This window comes from Danio rerio, chromosome 20 (genome assembly GCF_052040795.2).
Source record: "Danio rerio strain M-AB ecotype USA chromosome 20, GRCz13ab, whole genome shotgun sequence".
In the NCBI taxonomy this organism is placed as follows: domain Eukaryota; kingdom Metazoa; phylum Chordata; class Actinopteri; order Cypriniformes; family Danionidae; genus Danio; species Danio rerio.
In genome coordinates, this window is record NC_141040.1 from 50,612,998 (window position 1) to 50,633,465 (window position 20,468).

General features: G+C 35.5%; 2 protein-coding genes across 2 annotated transcripts in view; both read left to right on the plus strand.

The window, feature by feature from the left end:
- flvcr2b (FLVCR choline and putative heme transporter 2b) overlaps positions 1-20,468 on the plus strand; it is a 343,389-nt gene that overhangs the window by 122,623 nt on the left and 200,298 nt on the right. The window lies entirely within an intron of this gene.
- On the plus strand, positions 3,086-20,140 carry rad51 (RAD51 recombinase). Its single transcript, NM_213206.2, is given in 10 exon segments — positions 3,086-3,106; positions 4,974-5,071; positions 5,677-5,814; positions 7,829-7,946; positions 8,023-8,114; positions 10,153-10,247; positions 15,343-15,456; positions 16,655-16,784; positions 18,062-18,183; positions 19,689-20,140. Coding segments are annotated over 9 exon segments (1,023 nt in total). The 5' UTR covers positions 3,086-3,106; positions 4,974-4,981; the 3' UTR covers positions 19,813-20,140.

The window sequence follows — 20,468 nt, forward strand, 5'->3', positions numbered from 1 at the left end:
GTATTTAATAGCATAGCTAGATCCTGTTGGCGTCATTTAATGTTGGACAAAATTAAATTAAATCTAAAATGTAAAATAAAATACAGATTTTTGTACATTTTATGCAAATATATACTAACTTAGTACAAACATATACATCTCACAACTAGTGTGCGATTTTCTACTTTGACGATCAGACAATAGTCTTGTCACTTAACAGAAATAATGTCCAGTATAGAATATAAAGTCATGTTGCAGTGGAAAAAGAGTTAATAATGTGTGTGACTCCATCATGAGCTTGGAGGACTGCATCCATACATCTCTGCAATGACTTAAATCACTGATTAATAAAGTCATCAGGAATGACAAAGAAAGCGTTCCTGCAGGACTCCCAGAGTTCATCTTCAATGCCTCCTCTTTCATCTTACCCCAGACATGCTCAATAATGTTCATAACTGGTGACTGGGCTGGCCAATTCTGGAGCACCTTGACCTTCTTTGCTTTCAGGAACTTTGATGTGGAGGCTGAAGTATGAGGAGCGCTATCCTGCTGAAGAATTTGCCCTCTCCTGTGGTTTGTAATGTAATGAGCAGCACAAATGTCTTGATACCTCAGGCTGTTGATGTTGCCGTCCACTCTGCAGATCTCTCGCACACCCCCACACTGAATGTTACCCTGAACCATGATTTTTCCTTCACCAAACTTCACTTCACCATTCAAGCTCCAACAGGTCTTCTGCAGTATTTGTGTTGATTGGGATGCAGTTCAACAAATGATTCATCAGAAAAATCAACCTTCTGCCACTTTTCCAAATGATCAACTCGAAGTCAAGTTATTATTTCTTGCTCTCAGAACTGGAATTGATGACCAGATTTTTGTCAGGTAGTGAATATGTACCTATTTTATTAATAAAACATATTTAAGTTTTCAGTGTTTTGAAGGATATTTCGTGTATTCTGACCCACAGTATCCTCTGATAACCTCTTTCAGACTTTACTTTATCAAACCATACAAACGTATGCATCTAATTTGACTACTGTCAGGCCATATAAAGCTACACTTATTTCATGAGAAAACATTGTGAATACTTACAATGTCCATCTGTGCTCTAGATATGCCAGTTTCTGTCAAATGAACTTTTTCTGGCATAGACTGATTGGCGCGATTATGCATTTACAGGGGTATGAACGTTATAGGGGTGGTCAAATGTATATATATATATATATATATATATATATATATATATATATATATATATATATATATATTTTATAATTTTTTACTATTATTATTATTATTAATGGGCGTCATGGTTGAGCAGTGTGTAGCACGAGCACTTCACAGCAAGAAGGTCGCTGGTTCGAGCTTCGGCTGGGCCAGTTGGCATTTCTGTTTGGAGTTTGCTTGTTCTCCCCGTGTTGGCGTGGGTTTCCTCCGGGTGGTCCAGTTTCCCCCACAAGTTCAAAGACGCGGCACAGGTGAATTGGGTAGGCTAAATTGACCGTAGTGTATGTGTGTGAATGATAGTGTATGGATGTTTGTTTCCCAGTGATAGGTTGTTGCTGGAAGAGCATCTGCTGTGTAAAACATGCTGTATACGTTGGCAGTTCATTCGCTGTGGCGACCCCAGATTAATAAAGGGACTAAGCTGAAAAGAAAATGAATGAATGAATATTATTATTTAAAATGCAGATCAGAGTAAACTATTTCTCAGTGTTAAAGAGCTGACCCCCTACACTTCTTGTTTTGATGTCCTTCAGGGAGGATCAAGCGTAAATTAGGGCTCGAATGAGTATATTAAGAGTAGCTATAGGGGAATTACTAACCTACGTCACACATAACATCACACGGGTTCAACCGCACATAGCAGTTACAATAGCAAACATGTTGTGTTGTGCGGTAGGATGCCAAAATAAAAAACTTAAATTTTACCGTACAACACACTGCTTTTAATGCCAACTGCAGATGCCTTTGGCTAACAGCCATCATACGAGCTGAATGGAGTAAGGACCTAATTAAAAATGCTGGACCCTGCAGTTTTTATTTTATATTCGGTAAGTTCCCGCTATGCTGAATCACACAGATCACTCGTTTTTGATTGCAACAATGATTTCAGCAAAAACAGTTAAATATGGTGAATTAACCTGCGGACATTGAATGCTTAGAATGAAATGTAAACATGTACGTTCACATACCCTGCCGTACAGGTGCAGTTCACTGTCAGAAAGCAGTTGTTTTGCTTGTTGATGATTACCCAGGCCTTGTACAGCTCCATCTTCTTTCCTTGTCTTTTAGCACTACATAGTGTTGAATCTGAAGACTTGTAGGCCTTTAACTTCTCTCTTGTAAAATCACTTGGAGTTTCAATGAGGTAGTTGTATATTTTGGGCTGGATGCTTGGCGATTTCCTCTTTTCCAATATCCATTGGGAGGGTGTTGTTGCAAATGGACCTGTTAGACAAACGCCGCTCACTTTAGCATTAATTTTGTAGAATCACTGTGCTCATCACTGGGTAACAAGCTGTTATAATACACTGAAAGCATTATGTAAATAATATATAAAATAGGTCATCAGTATAACTTATTTCTAAGACAACAACAAACTCTTTACCGCATCGGATGTCATTCCCTCGCTGTAAATGCTAGCGCTCCCGGTTTATTCTGCAACCTTGCTGCGTGCGCATTCTGAATGTTTACAAACCGGTAATTCATCTATACATTTACATAGAAATGTATGAACAGTTGCCAGTAGTTTGAGTAAACCAAATTAAAATGACACAATGCTTCATACAGGATTCTTTTTAACGTTTTTGTTTAAAATGTTATGCAGTGTAATACCATATTGTTTATTCTCTTGTGAAATGTTTACAATTTGGCTTGGCTTTAGTTTAGCCCCTTAGCCCGTTTCTTTACATGAATGATATACTTCACGGAAAACTAGAAAATAAGACAATACGTTGTAAGTATTATATTAATAAATAACCATTATAATCAATTGTATCTTGTATAAAAGCGAAAAAATAAATAAGATACACAATGACGTTATGAAACAGCGACGTGATGTCATGACGTCGGTGACGACGGCACGCGGGAAAGTTCAGATCTAGCAGCAGCAGCAGCTTAGCGGGTGAGTGACAAAAACAATAATGTCGACGTTAAACGTTCGATTAACCTTATAATCACAGCTCTTTTACATTTTCTGTCATTTATTCCTTCACATTAATAATATCTGTGCTGTGAGAACATGTTTGAATAGGTTGTTTGTGTCGATGAGAGCGAAATAGTGTTAATGTGTATACATGGTCAGCAGCTTTTCGAACATAAGAGCTAACGTTTATTATTAAACTAATATCCTACACATTTTATAATTATTCACTATCTCTAATTGTTCTTTTATCATGTTATCTGTGCTCATAAATTCCTTTTTATATTAGCTTAAACGCTAAATTGCGTTAGTTTTATCTTTGAGGAGATTTACTATAGTATTTTAGCACTACCATGGTGTTCATAAAGGAACATCAGAAAACATTGAGGTAAAGTTTGTTTTATATTCACACATTCTGAATTTCTCCTTAATAATATATTTTCAGAAAAGTAATCTTTGATCATTTTTTAAATCGGGAAGTCATGTTATGACTGAAACTGCAACACTGTTGACAGTCAATTTAATTGTGCCACTTTGAGGGATGTAAACAAAAACAATGGTCCCATGGTATTTTCTGTTTCACATTTTACATTTCTATAATCTCAGAGAATCTAAAAAGACACACATATTGATAAATAACGTAATGATAGCTGTTTTAACATTAAATTGGGATTGAATTGTCTCTTTTTACAGTTATGAAGTAGTTTTATAACAAGCAGGAAATGTTCATGGAGCAATGACATGACCACATTGAAATGGCCTATAAACTTTGTTATACTTGGAAAGAATCTTTAGTCGCACTATTTTAAGGTTAGTTTCTTGCGCTTAGCAAACCATTTTGACTTTTGCGTCAATAAAATCCTAATTTGCTTCTTAATAGTTATTAAGGTAGTTTAGGTATAGGGTAGGAATTAGGGATGTAGAATAGGATCATACAGAACATGTAGTACTATTAAGCAGCCAATATCTCAATAACATGCATGCTAATAAGCCACTAGTTAATCGTGGGAATTGGTCCCTAAAGTGTTACTGAATGTATTAATAATTTTGATTGATTAGGATGATTTTGTTGAAGAGTGAATTAGGCATAACATGTCATAAACAAACTACATGTGGAAATAAATGCAACAGACAAAGGTTAAATAAAAAGTGCATGTATTATAGTTTTGTGTATGTAAATGTAAAAATCACACACTGCAAAGTCAACTCTGCATTGCATATCTTTGCGATGTGACTATTGCTGATACACACATTATGATATCGATGCTGAAATGATATATTGTGCAGCCCTAGTTAGTATGGTAAACAATATACATATGCATTATAGGTCACCAACTTTACCTCAATTTGAAAAACCATGTAAATTATGATGCATGTTAAAATGACGTTAAAAGTTACTTTGGTGTTACGATAAGAAAACGTTTTAGATTGATCAGTACCTTATTAATTATGTTTTTCTTTAAAAAAAAAATACCATGATACAGTTCTGAAAATCATTTGTGTCGATGTTTGATGATTCTTAATTCTTTTGGATTGTCATTAAAACCTTGACAGGTCTTTACTGATGAAATTTAAAGTTTTTTGCAGACTTTTTATTTTAATATCTAACTATCCATTTGCCACAAGCCCCTAAAAAGTTCTTAAACATTTCTGGGTAAATCAGTGGTGTGCCTTGATCTTAGTAAATGTTTTAACTACATAATTGTTAAAGCAAAGACATTCATGGGGACGAAAATATTTTCCTTCAGGATCTGTGACTTTGAATTTGCTATTAATGTTAATTTAGGATGTCTTAAAAATATAAGCATCACATGCAGCTTTTACTAATAATGTTTAATGTGTTATGAAGGAGTGAATATGGCCATGAGGAACGCGTCCCGGGTGGAGGTGGAGGCAGAAGTGGAGGAAGAGGAGAATTTTGGGCCACAACCGGTTTCCCGTCTAGAGGTAAAACTGTACAGGGTGTCTGTGGGGTCTTGTTTCTTTTTGGATTGTGATGTATAATAGCTGTATGCTAAAGTTCACCTGAATTTAATATGTGAATATTGTAATTGCTGTAGTTTATGAACTTGATAAAATCCTGCAGTAACCAAGGCAACACCTTTACAACAGCGTTGTTATAGAGGAGTATATTGTATTAAATGGCAGTCTAAAGATTCATTAATTCATTTAAAGGTTGGAGAGTTTGCTAAAGCTCCACATATAGTTTTTTACTGGTGTAATTGTTGTTTTGTTGTACTCTTTTTGTCTGAACTTTCATAAAATAGTCGGAAAAATATATATATATTTTTTTTTTCCTTTGTTTGCCTTCTGAATTATATTGCATTGATAAGCAGTTGTCACAAGCTATAACTCTTTAGTTGTGCTTTCCCGCCTATTTAGTATATATACTGCAAGTTAAAATGTTACCAGTTGAATCCTAAAGTGGTGATGAGGTCTTAAAATATATGTAAAGCATCTTAAAAGGTATTGAATTTCTTTGACTCCTGTGTATATATACATAAACCTTTGAGTAGATTCTGATTATATATCTATTTTAAACTTTTCTTCAGCAAAGTGGCATCAGCAGCAGTGACATTAAGAAGCTGGAAGATGGTGGTTTCCATACTGTAGAAGCCGTCGCATATGCACCCAAGAAAGAACTGCTTAATATTAAAGGAATTAGCGAAGCCAAAGCTGACAAGATCCTGGTAAGACCTCAGCAACACACTTCTGTGTATAATGTACTGTTTATACTTGCCATTAAATAGATATTTACGCAAAACAATGAAAAATCTGTTATTAATTATTTACCCTTATGCTGGTCCAGTCCCCTGAGACCTTCAACAAATAAAGATATTTTTTATGAAATCTGAGAGCTCTCTCATGCTCTTATAAACAGCAACAGTGCCCAGAAAATGAACTGAAAACATTGTCAAAATATTTCATGTGACTTCAGTGGTTAAACTGCAATACAATGAAGCTCCAAGAACACTTTTGTGTGCCAAAAACCATTAAAAAAAAAAAAATTTCACGTTTTCTCTCACGTTTCATCTAAAATATCTACATTTGTGTTCCAAAGATGAAGAATTCACAGAATTGTCCTATTTAGTTAAACTAATGCTTAAAGTAGTTTTTTGCTGTTATTGTTTTCACTTTTTTTTGTCCACTTTCAACCACTTTGCTGATTTCTTTAAAGTGAGGGTCTGTTTCCTGATTTTAAAATCTAACGCCTCATTCACACGGGGCTTCAGCATCAGCGCTTGACAGAGGATGTGTCTGAAGTTGGGGCTGACGCGATCGCCATAGCAGCGTCAGCTAATAAAATTAGTCAGCAATACGCCACTGTCTGAGCTGGTGTATTTGCATACAGCAATCTGATTGGCTGACGCTTTCGGATCCACAATGCAGTTCGGCATTGCCTCACGTCACCCATTCTAAGTGAATGGGAAGCGTTGAAGCTGACTCCCCTTGTGAATGGGGCGTAATATTGCACAATAAAAGCTTGTGCCGTTTACATACCGTGTAAGACTGATAAGCAGAGAAGTAGAAAGTTTCCGGAACTACGTCATATCATTAATATCATTGAAGATTTTTAAACAAACAATTTGTTATTTTTATAAATTATTTTAATGATTTTAAAGATTTTTATAATCATTCAAGGTTTTTTTTTTTTTATTAAACTTTGATGCATCACTTGCTTTTGTTCATATCTCGGACAGTTTTACCTATTAAAGTTTATTAAAATATTAATGACAAGAGAACATGGTTGGTTCTACAAATATAATTTTTTATTATGACAGTAATAAAAGCAAAAAAGTACACTTACTAAAAAATTAATTTTTTTTTATTTTTTAGATTTAACCCACAATTCAGACATTAATGTCTGGCTAGTTGTCGCCCCCTACTTATAAGCTAATAAGGCAATTATGGTCCAACATTCCTGACCAATATCACCAATAAAGCCCAGAAAAATAGGGCATCAGTGTATTGTAAACCGATAGGTTCAAATATTCTTTTCTAGTTATCAAAGAAATCATTTGTTCCTTAGTTAAAGTTTTGTAATTATTCAATTATTTTAAATTATAATATATACATTGGTGTTAAACCTATAAACGATGGAAAAACTGTATTTCTGTGATTGTGTACTGTGTCTTCACTTTTGCAATGGCATCTTTAGGCTTCAACAAACTCATCCCTCTGGTTTTTCTAAACTTTTTAACAAAAACCTTCGTCCTTTCCCACTGCTGTTGCAATTTCTAGCCAATAATTATTGTTCATCTGGTTCTCCCTATGATCATGCATAAACGGATCATAAAGATGTTTGTACAGTCGTACCTGTTTCAGACAAAATTGAGTCAAAGTGATTCATATTCAACTCAAATGAAATGCAGCGCAGACAAATTGTTTGCTTGAGTTTCAAAATAAATATTCGCTCCACCAGCCGAAATCATGCTGCAAGCACCCAAAGCAAACCTCCTCAAACACAGCGATAACGTCACACTCGCTGCGCGCACTAGCTGAGTATAAACCAGGCTTTAACCAGCATTAAACTGAATTAACAATCGCCCATCAATATAGAAGAAGCCAGAAAGGAGCAGAAGCAGGAGACTAAGTAATGATGATAAAGAAAGGGAACGGTTTATTGTATTTATGCTGTTCACTTGTGATTTGACATCTTAATGCATGGTGTAATCATGGCTTTTGATTAAACCTCTATGACAGACAGAAGCTGCTAAAATGGTTCCCATGGGCTTCACCACAGCGACAGAGTTTCACCAGCGCAGAGCCGAAATCATCCAGATCTCCACAGGATCTAAGGAGCTGGATAAACTCCTGCAGGGTGCGACGCTCAACTCTTTCAGAAAATAATGTGCTGTTGTCGCACGATCTAATCTTTTTCTGTCTGACATCTGTAGGAGGAATCGAGACAGGATCCATTACGGAGATGTTTGGAGAGTTTCGGACAGGAAAGACGCAGCTTTGTCACACACTAGCCGTCACCTGCCAGGTAATGCACATGCTTTTATTCATCTTTTTGCAAGGAAACAGTAAAATATCTTCACAATACTAAATAAGCCAGTCAGATTTTAAATAAATGCTGTACTTTTGGACCTTTCAATTTATGAGAATACCTTGAATATGCATGCATTTTGGTTTACACTAATAAATAAACAACCATGTTAATACTAGTCAGTTTTAAGGTACATCTATGAAGCAAAATCAACTTTTGGAAGCTGTTTGGACAGAACTGTGTGTAGTATAGTGTGTCCACAGTCATATTGGGGCGAAATAAACACAATATGTCTCTTTTTTTTAATTGTATCCAAATCTCTGCAATTTTGAGGCCCACCGCAACATGAAGTAGGAGTGTGGTTTTCCCCGCTCACCAAATTGATTTACAGCTGCATATTAACATGCGTCTGTAGTAAAAGCGTCTGAAAAAGCATCATTTGAAAAGCATCTGAGAATAAAAGATCTGTTCAATCTCTGAGTGATCAGCTGCACCTCAAGATTAATATTACAAATTTAAAACATTGCATGTTTGTACTGATTTACTACGGAACCCCGGAAGGGACGTAGTGGAGGAGAAAAAATTGGCTGGGTGAAAAAAAAATTGGTTTAAGGAAAATATGGGTGGGAGGAAAATATAAATTTTTAAGTTTTTGCGTTCCCTCGCAAAGTTTTGCGTTATCTCGCAAAGATGTTTTGCGTTCCCTCGCAAAACTGTTTCTCCAGAAACACTTCCTGTTCACTTCACTCACGTTAACCCTCCCAATTTTGCCGAAAATCTCCCGTATTTTACCATTCTATCCCACTTTCTTTACATTACTGTGCGTCGATTGTCGCCTTTCATATGCAACCTCTGAACCAGTGAATGCATGTATAAGCGCTGACTGACAGACGTGCTCCATACAATAATCTGATCCCAGATCTGCGCACAGAGGAGCGGGTGTATGATTAAACAGACAAATACACTGAATAATATGTAATCTCCTACCTGCATGTTTTATTGTAAACAGCTTATTTTCTCTTAAATGAGCACAAACACTTTCTAAAGTAATGGACTGCTTTCATTATTGATCTGTGCATTCATACAGAGACACCTCTGTTATCAAACTAAACAAAACATGAGATTCATTGCTGCTTACTTGTTTGATAACAGAAAGTCCCTTTAAATGGCGCGTACATACGCTGATCTGGGATCATTTTATTGTACGGAGCGCGTCTGGCAGCGCTTATACATGCATTCACTGGTTCAGAGGTTGCAAAGTGAAAGGCGACGATCGACGCACAGATTTAATGTAAAGAAAGTGGGATAGAATGGTAAAATATGGGAGAATTTCGGCAAAAACGGGAGGGTTTACATGAGTGAAGTGAACAGGAAGTGTTTGTAAAGAAACAGTTTTGCGAGAGAACGCAAAACATCTTTGCGAGGGAACGCAAAAACTTAGAAATATATATTTTCCTCCCACACATTTTTTTCTTTCACCCATTTTTTTTTTTTTCACCCAGCCCATTTTTTTCTCCTCCACTACGTCCCTTCCGGGGTTCCGTACACACATTCTGGAGTAAGGGGTAAAATAAGAGCCCTTTAATGCAGTTTTTTTTTTCCCGTATAATTATCAGCATCTGCACAAAATTGCTCTTTCTGGGCGTATAAATAAAACTGAATTGTTTCTTTTCTGCATTAGCACCATATTCTCATTATACTAGACTGTATGGGTGCATGTTTGTACTGTTTTAAAGACACATTCTGGAAGATGGGATAAAATGGGAGCTCTTTAATGCTATTTTTTGCCCGTAAAAATATCAGCCACATGCACAAAATTGCTCTTTCTTGGCGTATAAATAAAACTGAATTGTTTCTCTTCTGCATTAGCACCATATCCTCATTATACTAGACTGTATGAGCTGTAGAACTGCATTTTTTACATATGCAAATTTATTATAAAGGTTAAATAGTTTCATTGGGAAATAAACAATCTTTGTATTTTTCATATGTCACTGTTCACAAGTTTAAAATACCACTGAGCTTTGCATTTCAGCTGCCCATAGATCAGGGTGGAGGTGAAGGAAAAGCCATGTACATTGACACTGAAGGAACTTTCCGTCCAGAGAGACTGCTGGCTGTGGCTGAACGGTCAGAGCTGCTTTACCTTCCTTAATCCTACACCTCTTTATAGTGTTGGAAGAAACACAACTTTTTAAAGCTTTAAAATGATTGCTTTGCAAAATAATGGTGGTAAAATTCATGTAAATGCAACAAAACTCAAGCAAAACATGCCTTAAAACGTTTTCAAACACACTGCAAATCGAATGCACTTAAATGATCATCTATTATCATTACAAATGAAGTTTCTGCATATTGTAAGTTGTTTTTAAAAGCTTTTGTTGTTTGTTACATTGTAAAAATAAAATGTAAAAAAATGTACAAACTCGTGAAGCTGATTAGAGATTTAAACTCTTTCATTGATTCGCCACTGGAGTAAAATCAAAGTGAACCTACCAATTGATACGCACTTGTTTTGCAAATAAAAATAAATGCAGTGCTTTGAAAGGAGCCATCACTACCCCATGATGCAGTAACTTTTGTTAAACTTAACAACAAGTGACTTTCAATATAAAAAGACAATTTATGAACAGCAGAGCATGAATAAGCCCAAAAACATAAAGCATTTATGCAGCGACATTACAGAAATGTTGAATTTTAGGGTATTTTCACACCTGTGAATCGATTCAGTTGTTCCGAAACAGAGATTACAAATGTTACATTGTTGCTCTTTGCTCTTGGTGCAGTTTGCTTTCAAACTGCAAAGTTTCTAATCGGACCAAAAGAGCTAAAACAAGTCACGTGCGAGTAAACTCTCCTCACATTGGTCAGAGTGTCAGGGTTTATTTTGCAGAGTCCCGCTCAGCTGTCAGAAGAGGTGGTGGTTTGATGGTGTCTGACAAGGTGCGCACGACGTGTCTGAAGAGTGAGGAGAGATGCGGTGGGGAGGGGTGAGAAGGGTGAGCGACGTAGCCCGTTTGAGGACCGGGAGGGAGACGCAAGATTACCGGAAGATTATCACTCGTTTGCGGGCATCCGGGAGACTCGCGAAACTTCCCGCCCTACTCCTAATTCTCTCTTCATATAGCCGTATACTTATTACATATCCATAAAACACAGTGATATAACCGCGCTTGGATCGTTTGCTTTCTCACTGCAATTGATCCGCTCCAGAGTTCTTTTCAATCTAGCCGAGACCACCTCATTCAAGCGATCTCGGAGCAATTAATTTGCCGCGAATCCGAGAGCGATTGGTGGTTTCACATATGCCAAACGAAACGCGCCAACTTGGCAAACGAGACAGGTTCCGAAACAAAAGTGTAAATGTGAAAGCACCCTTATAGTGTACTGTAGAAATCAAGAGCTTTGTCCACAATTATTCTTGAGATACTAAAATACCCAGATATTGATAGTTTAATGTTGGATTGAATATAATGCTCAGTTTGCACTACGGATTATTTTTAGCACAATTTTATTATTTCATTTTATTATATTGTTATTTAAATAAATAAATAAATAATAAGTTATGGGAGTTTCCCCAAACATGAAGTCAAACCATAATTTAGGCACAATATGTACAATTGCTTTCATTAAATCATCTGAAAACTATTAGAGCAGTGTTATATATTCAGCAGAATTGTGTGTTTAAATTATCCCACATGTAAAATTGTAATGTTTGATTTAAAAAAATAAATAAATAAAAAGCAGTTTTTACTACATATTTGGATTTTTAGCGCAATTTTATTTTGTTATTATTATGTAATTATATTTATTTTATTTTGTTTATGGACGTTCCTCAAACTGGATGTCAAGCTATATTTTAAAGACACAATATTATGTATGATTTGTTTCATTGAAATATCAAAAAACCATTAGAACAGTGTTATATTAATTTTTATATTATATTATATATAACAGAATTATGTATTCCCATTATCCCAAATGTCTCAAAGAATATATAAATCCAGAGAAAAAAAATGTAACTAGTGACATGGAAAACTGTACATATTTTATTAGAATGTGAAATTTTAAAGACTTTAGGACATGATTTGTTTTCTGACTGCAATTGATGGTTGTTTATAAAGAATGCATCACAAAGAAGAATTATTATTATTATTAATATTCGCTTCCATAAATTCAGTGGATCAAATTCGACTGATAAAATTCAACATTACATCCGGGAACTGCAGGAGAAGCAATAGATTGCAGAGTGAAGATCGCCAGCTGCTCTAGCTTTCACCAGCAGGTGGAGATGGAATAATGTAAGATTTTTAACCCAGTAAACAAGCGAGAAAAGGCTATTAAAGGCAAAAAAGTAGCATTCCATTTTAATATCAATGCCTTGGACATTATAAATAATAAAAAGTATGAGTACATGAGGTTTTAGTCATCTATATTTGCCCTTATGTAACGGAAGCCAGCTGGTGATCGCGTAAAGCTCACCCCTCGGATCCAGGGACAGACGTTGTTCTGCAATCTTATCGGAGCTTGTCTCCCATGCTGGCTCGTTACCTGCTCGGACCGGTGCGGTTACTTGCACATAAACCGTCTTTTGATGAATATGATGTTACACATTGTCTATCTTTATTGACTCTTTCTTCCATAGACGCGAAGTATTATATTGACAGCTAAAGAATAAACGTAAGAGAAACAGGAAATGAAATATTATAATAATACAAAATAGATAAACATTGACAGGGCTAAGAACAATTATGAACAAAGATTTTCAAAACCAGAGAGATTTTATGAGAATGTCACAAAACAGTTTACTTGGAAATGTTAAACAGAGAGTTCAGGTATGATTTAAGGTTGGTTATGGATGGGGCGTCTGATTTAAAATAATTTAACATGCGAATGCATTAAAGAAGCGTCTTCAGTTATTCACACAGAACCGTCTAATATGGCATAACTATAAGGAGTAATGTTTGCGCTGTTTAAACGCAGCTGTCAGGATTGGGATAGGTTATACATTTTCATCATTTAAATTATTATTATGATTGTTAATATTATTATTGTATGACATTTATTTGGGCTATTGCGCTTAAATAAGTCATCTGTGATTCTAAATTAATATTTCTATTTATCCTTTTTATCACTCTGCCTGTCTTTCTCTTCTTTTTTTCTAATTATTGGGGTTCTGCCACGGTTAAACGTTTGCAAAATGTCTTAGTTTGTCCAGATTATTGTTTTATTGTTATGTAGCCTATAGGCGAGAAAAAGGTATTAACGCAAAAGTGGCAATGTCGCAGCCAATGATAAGTAATAAAATGAGTCGCCTGTGGTTTGATATAGGCAGTTATAACTGACTTTAATTTGTTTTTATTAAATGAGGAGAAAACCGTTATTTATAACTTTTCAGCGACCGTTTGTATTTTATGATTAGCAATGATCTTTTTTGCAGTTATTAAACATATAAACTTATTTAAACTGGTTTAAACTTAATATAGTTGTCACTTAAGCTAGTTTCATAAGATTAATGTTTATAATGCGTGGTTTGACATGCGTGGTTGAGGGGTTCCTGCAAAGCAGCTCAATGTTCATCCTCATGGGGTATTACTGAGCTTTAATCGCCATCTACTGGAGAGAATGTATTTGCTCATTTATTCTATTAACTCTTTTCTGCAAGTGTGTTTTATGATTTCACAAAGTCAAACCATTATGTTTTTATTTTATATTTTGAGATGATCATATTTAAATAAACAATTGCTAGGGTAGCTAATAGTTTATTTTTTATTGTTTTTTAAAAAAAATCAGTAGCCTATAAAATCATAATTTTTGCTTGACAAAGTTATTGGTTTAGGATTCTGAATGCATTTTTGCTGTGTTGGAAACTCATAAGCCCCCACTAAATCAATTATATTATCAGAAATGACAGATATAAGAAATCCATTAATATTCATCACTCTTTTTACAATTATACAAGCATCTTCGCGCCGACGTCAGCTCCACTTTCGGAAATGGTAAACAGCGAGGTGTTATTCATATAAGCCCAAGCATGACATATGTCATGATTAATATAATAATCGAAACACTCTTGTAGGCTATTCTTAGGCTTGGCCAAATGTCATGACTTTCACTTTCATTTTACATTATTATGCACACGCCCAGATGTCATCTGAAACTTTGGAAGAATTCCTATCATATATTGGCAGCCATCCAGCATCTCTTAACCAGTTTGATATGCGGCACTGGCTCTGACCGGCCACCGGAGCTTGCGGCCACTCGTTCGACTTTGTCGTGTGCAAGCCGCACAGCACATGCATAAAAACGTCAATCATTTCATTCATTCATCAATTCATTCATTTTCCTTCTGCTTCGTCTCTATTTTAGAGGAAAAGCAATAATCTGGACAAACTAAAGACATTTTGCAAACGTTTAACCGTGTCTCCGATAAGACAAGCTCCGATAAGATTGCAGAACAACGTCTGTCCCTGGATCCGAGGGGTGAGCTTTACGCGATCACCAGCTGGCTTCCATTACATAAGGGCAAATATAGATGACTAAAACCTCATGTACTCATTTTACTCATACTTTTTATTATTTATAATGTCCAAGGCATTGATATTAAAATGGAATGCTACTTTTTTGCCTTTAATAGCCTTTTTCTCGCTTGTTTACTGGGTTAAAAATCTTACATTATTCCATCTCCACCTGCTGGTGAAAGCTAGAGCAGCTGGCGATCTTCACTCTGCAATCTATTGCTTCTCCTGCAGTTCCCGGATGTAAAGTTGAATTTTATCAGTCGAATTTGATCCACTGAATTTATGGAAGCGAATATTTGAACTGAAATAAAATGAACTGAAAATGACCTTTTGAATATTATACATCGTATTTTTAAAGGGTATTGAATATTTTGTAAGTGAAATCTGAAAATTGAATATGAATTATTGAATTTTTAAGTATGAAAACGTGTTTGAAATATTTTTCGTTGAAATATTCACAGCTTAAATAAACAGATATGTTCAATTTCAGGACCTAAAAATACAAACCCTGGAATTCAAGTCATTGAAATGCAAGAACTTGTTAATACGGTGTATTCTTTTTTTCAGTTTGTGATATTCAACAAGCTTTTTAATTCAAGACTTTAGGCATTGATTTTGTTCCATAATGCACAGAGCAGTATTATAACAGAAGCCTAAAATCTATTTAGTATGAAAAATGACTGAAAGTCAGTTTGTTGTGTCAGGTATGGTCTGGTGGGCAGTGATGTTCTGGATAACGTGGCCTACGCCAGAGCCTTCAACACTGACCATCAAACACAGCTGCTGTATCAGGCCTCCGCTATGATGACCGAGTCCAGGTAACACACACAATCTCACTAGCTGGGTTTCCATCCACAGATATGCAATAGATTTATGCACAAATCTAGAATATGGCATAAAACATTTGTAAATAAAGCAGCGTTTCCATCCAGTGAGTCAAAGAGAAGAAAATCATCACTTCCTGATAAACTGCCGCCAAATACCAAAAAGAAAAATGAATTTGCTGCAGTAGGAGAGTCCACTGTAAACCTTTTTTCCAATAGAATAAATTACTTTATTACTCATACAATGAAGATGAAACATACAATGAGGTGTGAGATGCTCTTTGCAAGCGCCGACACTCGAGACAGTTCTGGAGGTAATAATAATAATAATACTGAGCCACTGTGATGACAGACTTTGCCTGAGGGACTTTAGAAATAACATTTCAGATGTTTTACAATGTGCTTCGTCTGCTGCTGTCTATTAATGCTGTCCCATTGAGCACATTTTTGTTATTACATGATCTGTTAAAGGTCCCTTGTAATTAAAATATTTTTTTTGGATGTTATTTTCAGACTGTTAGATTTAAGGATATCTATTAGCTAGTGTGATTCAAAACAGTGCCAAAATTCACATTTAGAAAATATAAAACTGTTATAAACGTCGAAAGCTTCTGCCTAAATGGATCAATCACTTTTTTTGACATCACCTCAGACTTCAGTTTCTCATCAAATCTTCTGACCAATCAAAAGCTCTCTGTTATTTGACATGCCCCGTGCTGATCGAGACGCTGATTATTAGGTTTTCATTTGATTGTGCTTAAGCTCAACCATTCTTACTGGCAGAGCTGTGAGGAAAAACAAGATTTTTGGATGTGATTTTTATTTTATTTTTTAATAAGCTACTCTGTCCAACCCTTTTGTCGTGTATTATTAGAGATTACATCAAACATTGAATAAAAAATGCACATTTTATAGCACTTTACAGAACTTTTTTGATGCACATACTGGAATTTATTTGGTACATTTATTTCCACTGCTGTTTATGCACATTTTGTTTTTCAAAAAATGTTTATCCTACTTATTTGTGCACTTAAGTTTTCTGAATAAACATTTCCAACATTACTGCGCAACATTCCTTCTATTAAGCTTTTTTATGCAATATTTCAGAATGCACATATAAATAGGTGAATGTAAACATGGCTACGGTCTCCATTACCTGATGTGTGTTCACTTATTCTGAATCTGCGTCCAGATACGCTCTGCTGATAGTAGACAGCGCCACAGCTCTCTACAGGACAGATTACTCGGGACGAGGGGAGCTGTCTGCCCGACAGGGGCATCTGGGACGCTTTCTGCGTATGCTGCTGCGTCTCGCTGATGAGGTAAACAACATCATGCAATGCAAACAAGACCATTTTAAATATATATATATATATATATATATATATATATATATATATATATATATTATTATTTAAAAAAAGGTTTACACACACACATGTATATATACACACATATATGAGCAATATCACACATGTAGCAGTGCAATGTATGTAGGCACTGGTGGGAGGCTTGCGTTGGCATGTGCCACCAGTGACGATATGCAGCAATATCGCACTGCTACACGTGTCATATTGCGTTTATAAAACAGTTTGACGGCATAATCGTGTATATAAAAAAAGAAAATCAGAGTCCAGAAACCCTTTTGTAAGAGGAACTACTTTCTTTCGCCATTCCCTTACATCTGCAGCTGACGTCAGAACAGCAGAAACCATTGCTACTTTACTAATGTCACTTTAGAGCTAGTGTTTGAATGATTCTCTAGCGTAATGTCTAAAGTGATGACAAAACAGGTGATTTTGCTCACATTTTAAGATTATAAGGCTGAACAGCATGAAATGCCATCAGTCTACAGAGATTTCCCAGTATTTCTCTGTTGCAATCTAGAGATCACAATAATACTATGGTATAAATGCAGCACTACAACAAACAAAAGAGAGAGACTTAGAAAGTCATTTACCTGTTTAATAAAGATGTGATCCGCTGTAGTTTGAAATTTATGCATTTTTTTTCTAGGGCTTATAGTGCGGTCTCTGTCCCCATCTTCTGGATAAACATCGCCAACCGTCTTTGCTCAGTATGACAGGCTAATGGCTGCCGACTCGCTGTCTCTCAGAAATAAAAAAAAAACATCTAAAATAGGCACTGTCCTAATAAATAAACTACATAGTTGCAATCTACACAACTACATTCTCAACTAAAAAAGCCTCAAAAGTGCATTATGATGTCCAACAGCTGCAATAAATGCTTGTTGCTGTGTGTGGGTGGAGTAATACACAAGGGTGAAGGGTTAAGAGGCTGGACGGGTGCTGTTATTTGCAGAATATCGCATGGATTCAAGAACTAGACAGAACTGTTGTGTGTTGCGTTGTGTTGTGTGACAGAACACACAACAGTTCTGTCTAGTTCTTGAATCTGATTGGCTGATAGCCGTGTAATATTTCGCCAGTAACATCACACAAAGGCCTCGTCACCCTTCACCTCTGTGTATTACTCCACAAACATACAGCCAGCAACAGATAGATATATATATATATAGTTTTTTTTTTTGTATAAGGTGTGATCTTTTGAAAATATGTCTGTTGTATCTGGTTTGCAGTTTGGTGTGGCTGTCGTCATCACTAACCAGGTTGTAGCACAGGTGGACGGAGCAGCCATGTTTTCAGCAGATCCCAAGAAGCCTATTGGTGGAAATATTCTGGCACACGCATCAACTACACGGTAAAACACAACAGATGATTGTGTTTATTAATTCTCACATAGTACTTATAGTACTAATATATTTATTAGAGCAACAAATAATCACTTGACCTCTAGTTGATCATTTGGAAAAGTGGCAGAAGGTAGAATTTTCAGTTGACTCATCTGTTGAACTGCATCTCAATCATCACAAATACTGCAGAAGACCTACTGAAACTAGCATGGACCCAAGATTCTCAGAGAAATCAGTCAAGTTTGGTGAAGGAAAAAATCATGGTTTGGGGTTACATTTAGTATGGGGGTGTGCGAGAGATCTGCAGAGTGGACGGCAACATCAACAGCCTGAGGTATCAAGACATTTGTGCTGCTCATTACATTACAAACCACAGGAGAGGGCAAATTCTTCAGCAGGATAGCGCTCATTCTCATACTTCAGCCTCCACATCAAAGCTCCTGAAAGCAAGAAAGGTCAATGTGCTCCAGGATTGGCCAGCCCAGTCACCAGATATGAACATTATTGAGCATGTCTGGAGTAAGATGGAGGCATTGAAGATGCATCCAAAGAATCTTGATGGGAATCCTGCAGGAACGCTTTCTTTGTCACTCCAGATGACTTTATTAATCAGTGATTTGAGTCATTGCAGAGATATATGGATGCAGTCCTCCAAGCTCACGATGGAGTCAGACACAATATTCATTCTGTCTCCACTGCAGCATGACTTTATATTCTATACTGGACATTATTTCTGTTAAGTGACAAAACTTTTGTCTAAGCAAAGTCAGACCTTACTGTCCAAATGAAATCATTAAAAATCAAGGCATGATCATATTTTAATTGTGGTAAAATAAGCGTAATCTAGAGACCTTTGCCTTTCATATATACCAGATGATCAACTAGAAGTCAAGTTATTATTCATTGTTCCTAAAACTTGGATGGGCGACAAGACTTTTGTCAGGTAGTGTAAAAGTAACTAATTACATTGCCTAAAAATTATAAGTAATCTTAAAAAATAAATCTAAATTGTACAAATTTTTAGCACAACAATTACTTATAACTAAGCTCACATAGAATCTTCACACCCAGAAATAGACAAATATTTTAGACCCAAGTCTATTTATGTACTTAAGTATGTGTAAATGTTGATTTATTCAGTTTTTAATTCATTTATTAATTTTGGTGATCTTACTGAGTATGCAAATGTTTTATGTAGAATACAGTTTATATTGTAATATGTTCTGTTTTTACTAGATAAATTATTTGAAAGATTAGCTTTGTTTAACAAACAAGTGGAACTAATTGGATTTACCTTTAAATAAGATTTATTTATAAGTTATTTTTATATCATTATTTAATTTACTACCCTCTCAAATTTATTCTGCATAAATCTCCATTCTTTTTTTTTTTTTACCACATTCTGCACAGAAATAGCAAAAAAAAAGAGAAAAAAAAAGTCAGCCCATTCTGTCTGACTCTGCTTATTACTGATTACACCCTAACGCCGCTCTTAATTGTGTCTCTATTGTAGGTTATACCTGAGGAAAGGCAGAGGTGAGACGAGGATATGTAAGATCTATGACTCTCCGTGTTTACCAGAGGCCGAGGCCATGTTTGCCATTAATGCTGATGGAGTGGGAGATGCTAAAGACTGAAGAAATGGAGAGTAGAGGGTCTGTCGGCCATGTATACCAGACCATAAAGAAAAGACTGCTGTTTAGTCTGGATTATTATAAAAAAAAGAGAGAGATATTTTGAAAGAAAAAAAAAAAACCTTGAGGGTGAAATTTGTGGTTTATTTACATGTATGCAGATTGATGCATCTGAAAACATTTGAGCTGGTGTAATTATTCACTCTTTACTGTGATGTAAGCCTCTTTACTATGTTATTTACATCTTTTTTTATGTTTGTTTGTCTGTGTGGACTTTTTCCTTGTGTATATAAAAGTACTCATAATTAAAGTGTTTTATCTGTTAAACTAATATGTTTGCACATATATGCCTTCAGTTAAGAGCATTAAAACATGATAAAAGCAGCAAAACAACTGAGACAACTGGAATTTTATTGTCATTTCAAGACTTCAGGAAGTAAAAATAAACTGAAACATACTTCTAATCACAGGTATAGGTTTACTTTCTCACCATGTACAAATATAAAAAATAGGAATGATCTGACCTTTATTTTATCTTCGTCTTTTTTTTTAAAGGAATGAAATTCAATGTTTTGTGCTAAGATATGTGTACAACAGTAATCAGTTTAAGACCTTTGTTTTTATTTGTAAGATTACTGCTAAAAACAAAAAAATACTAA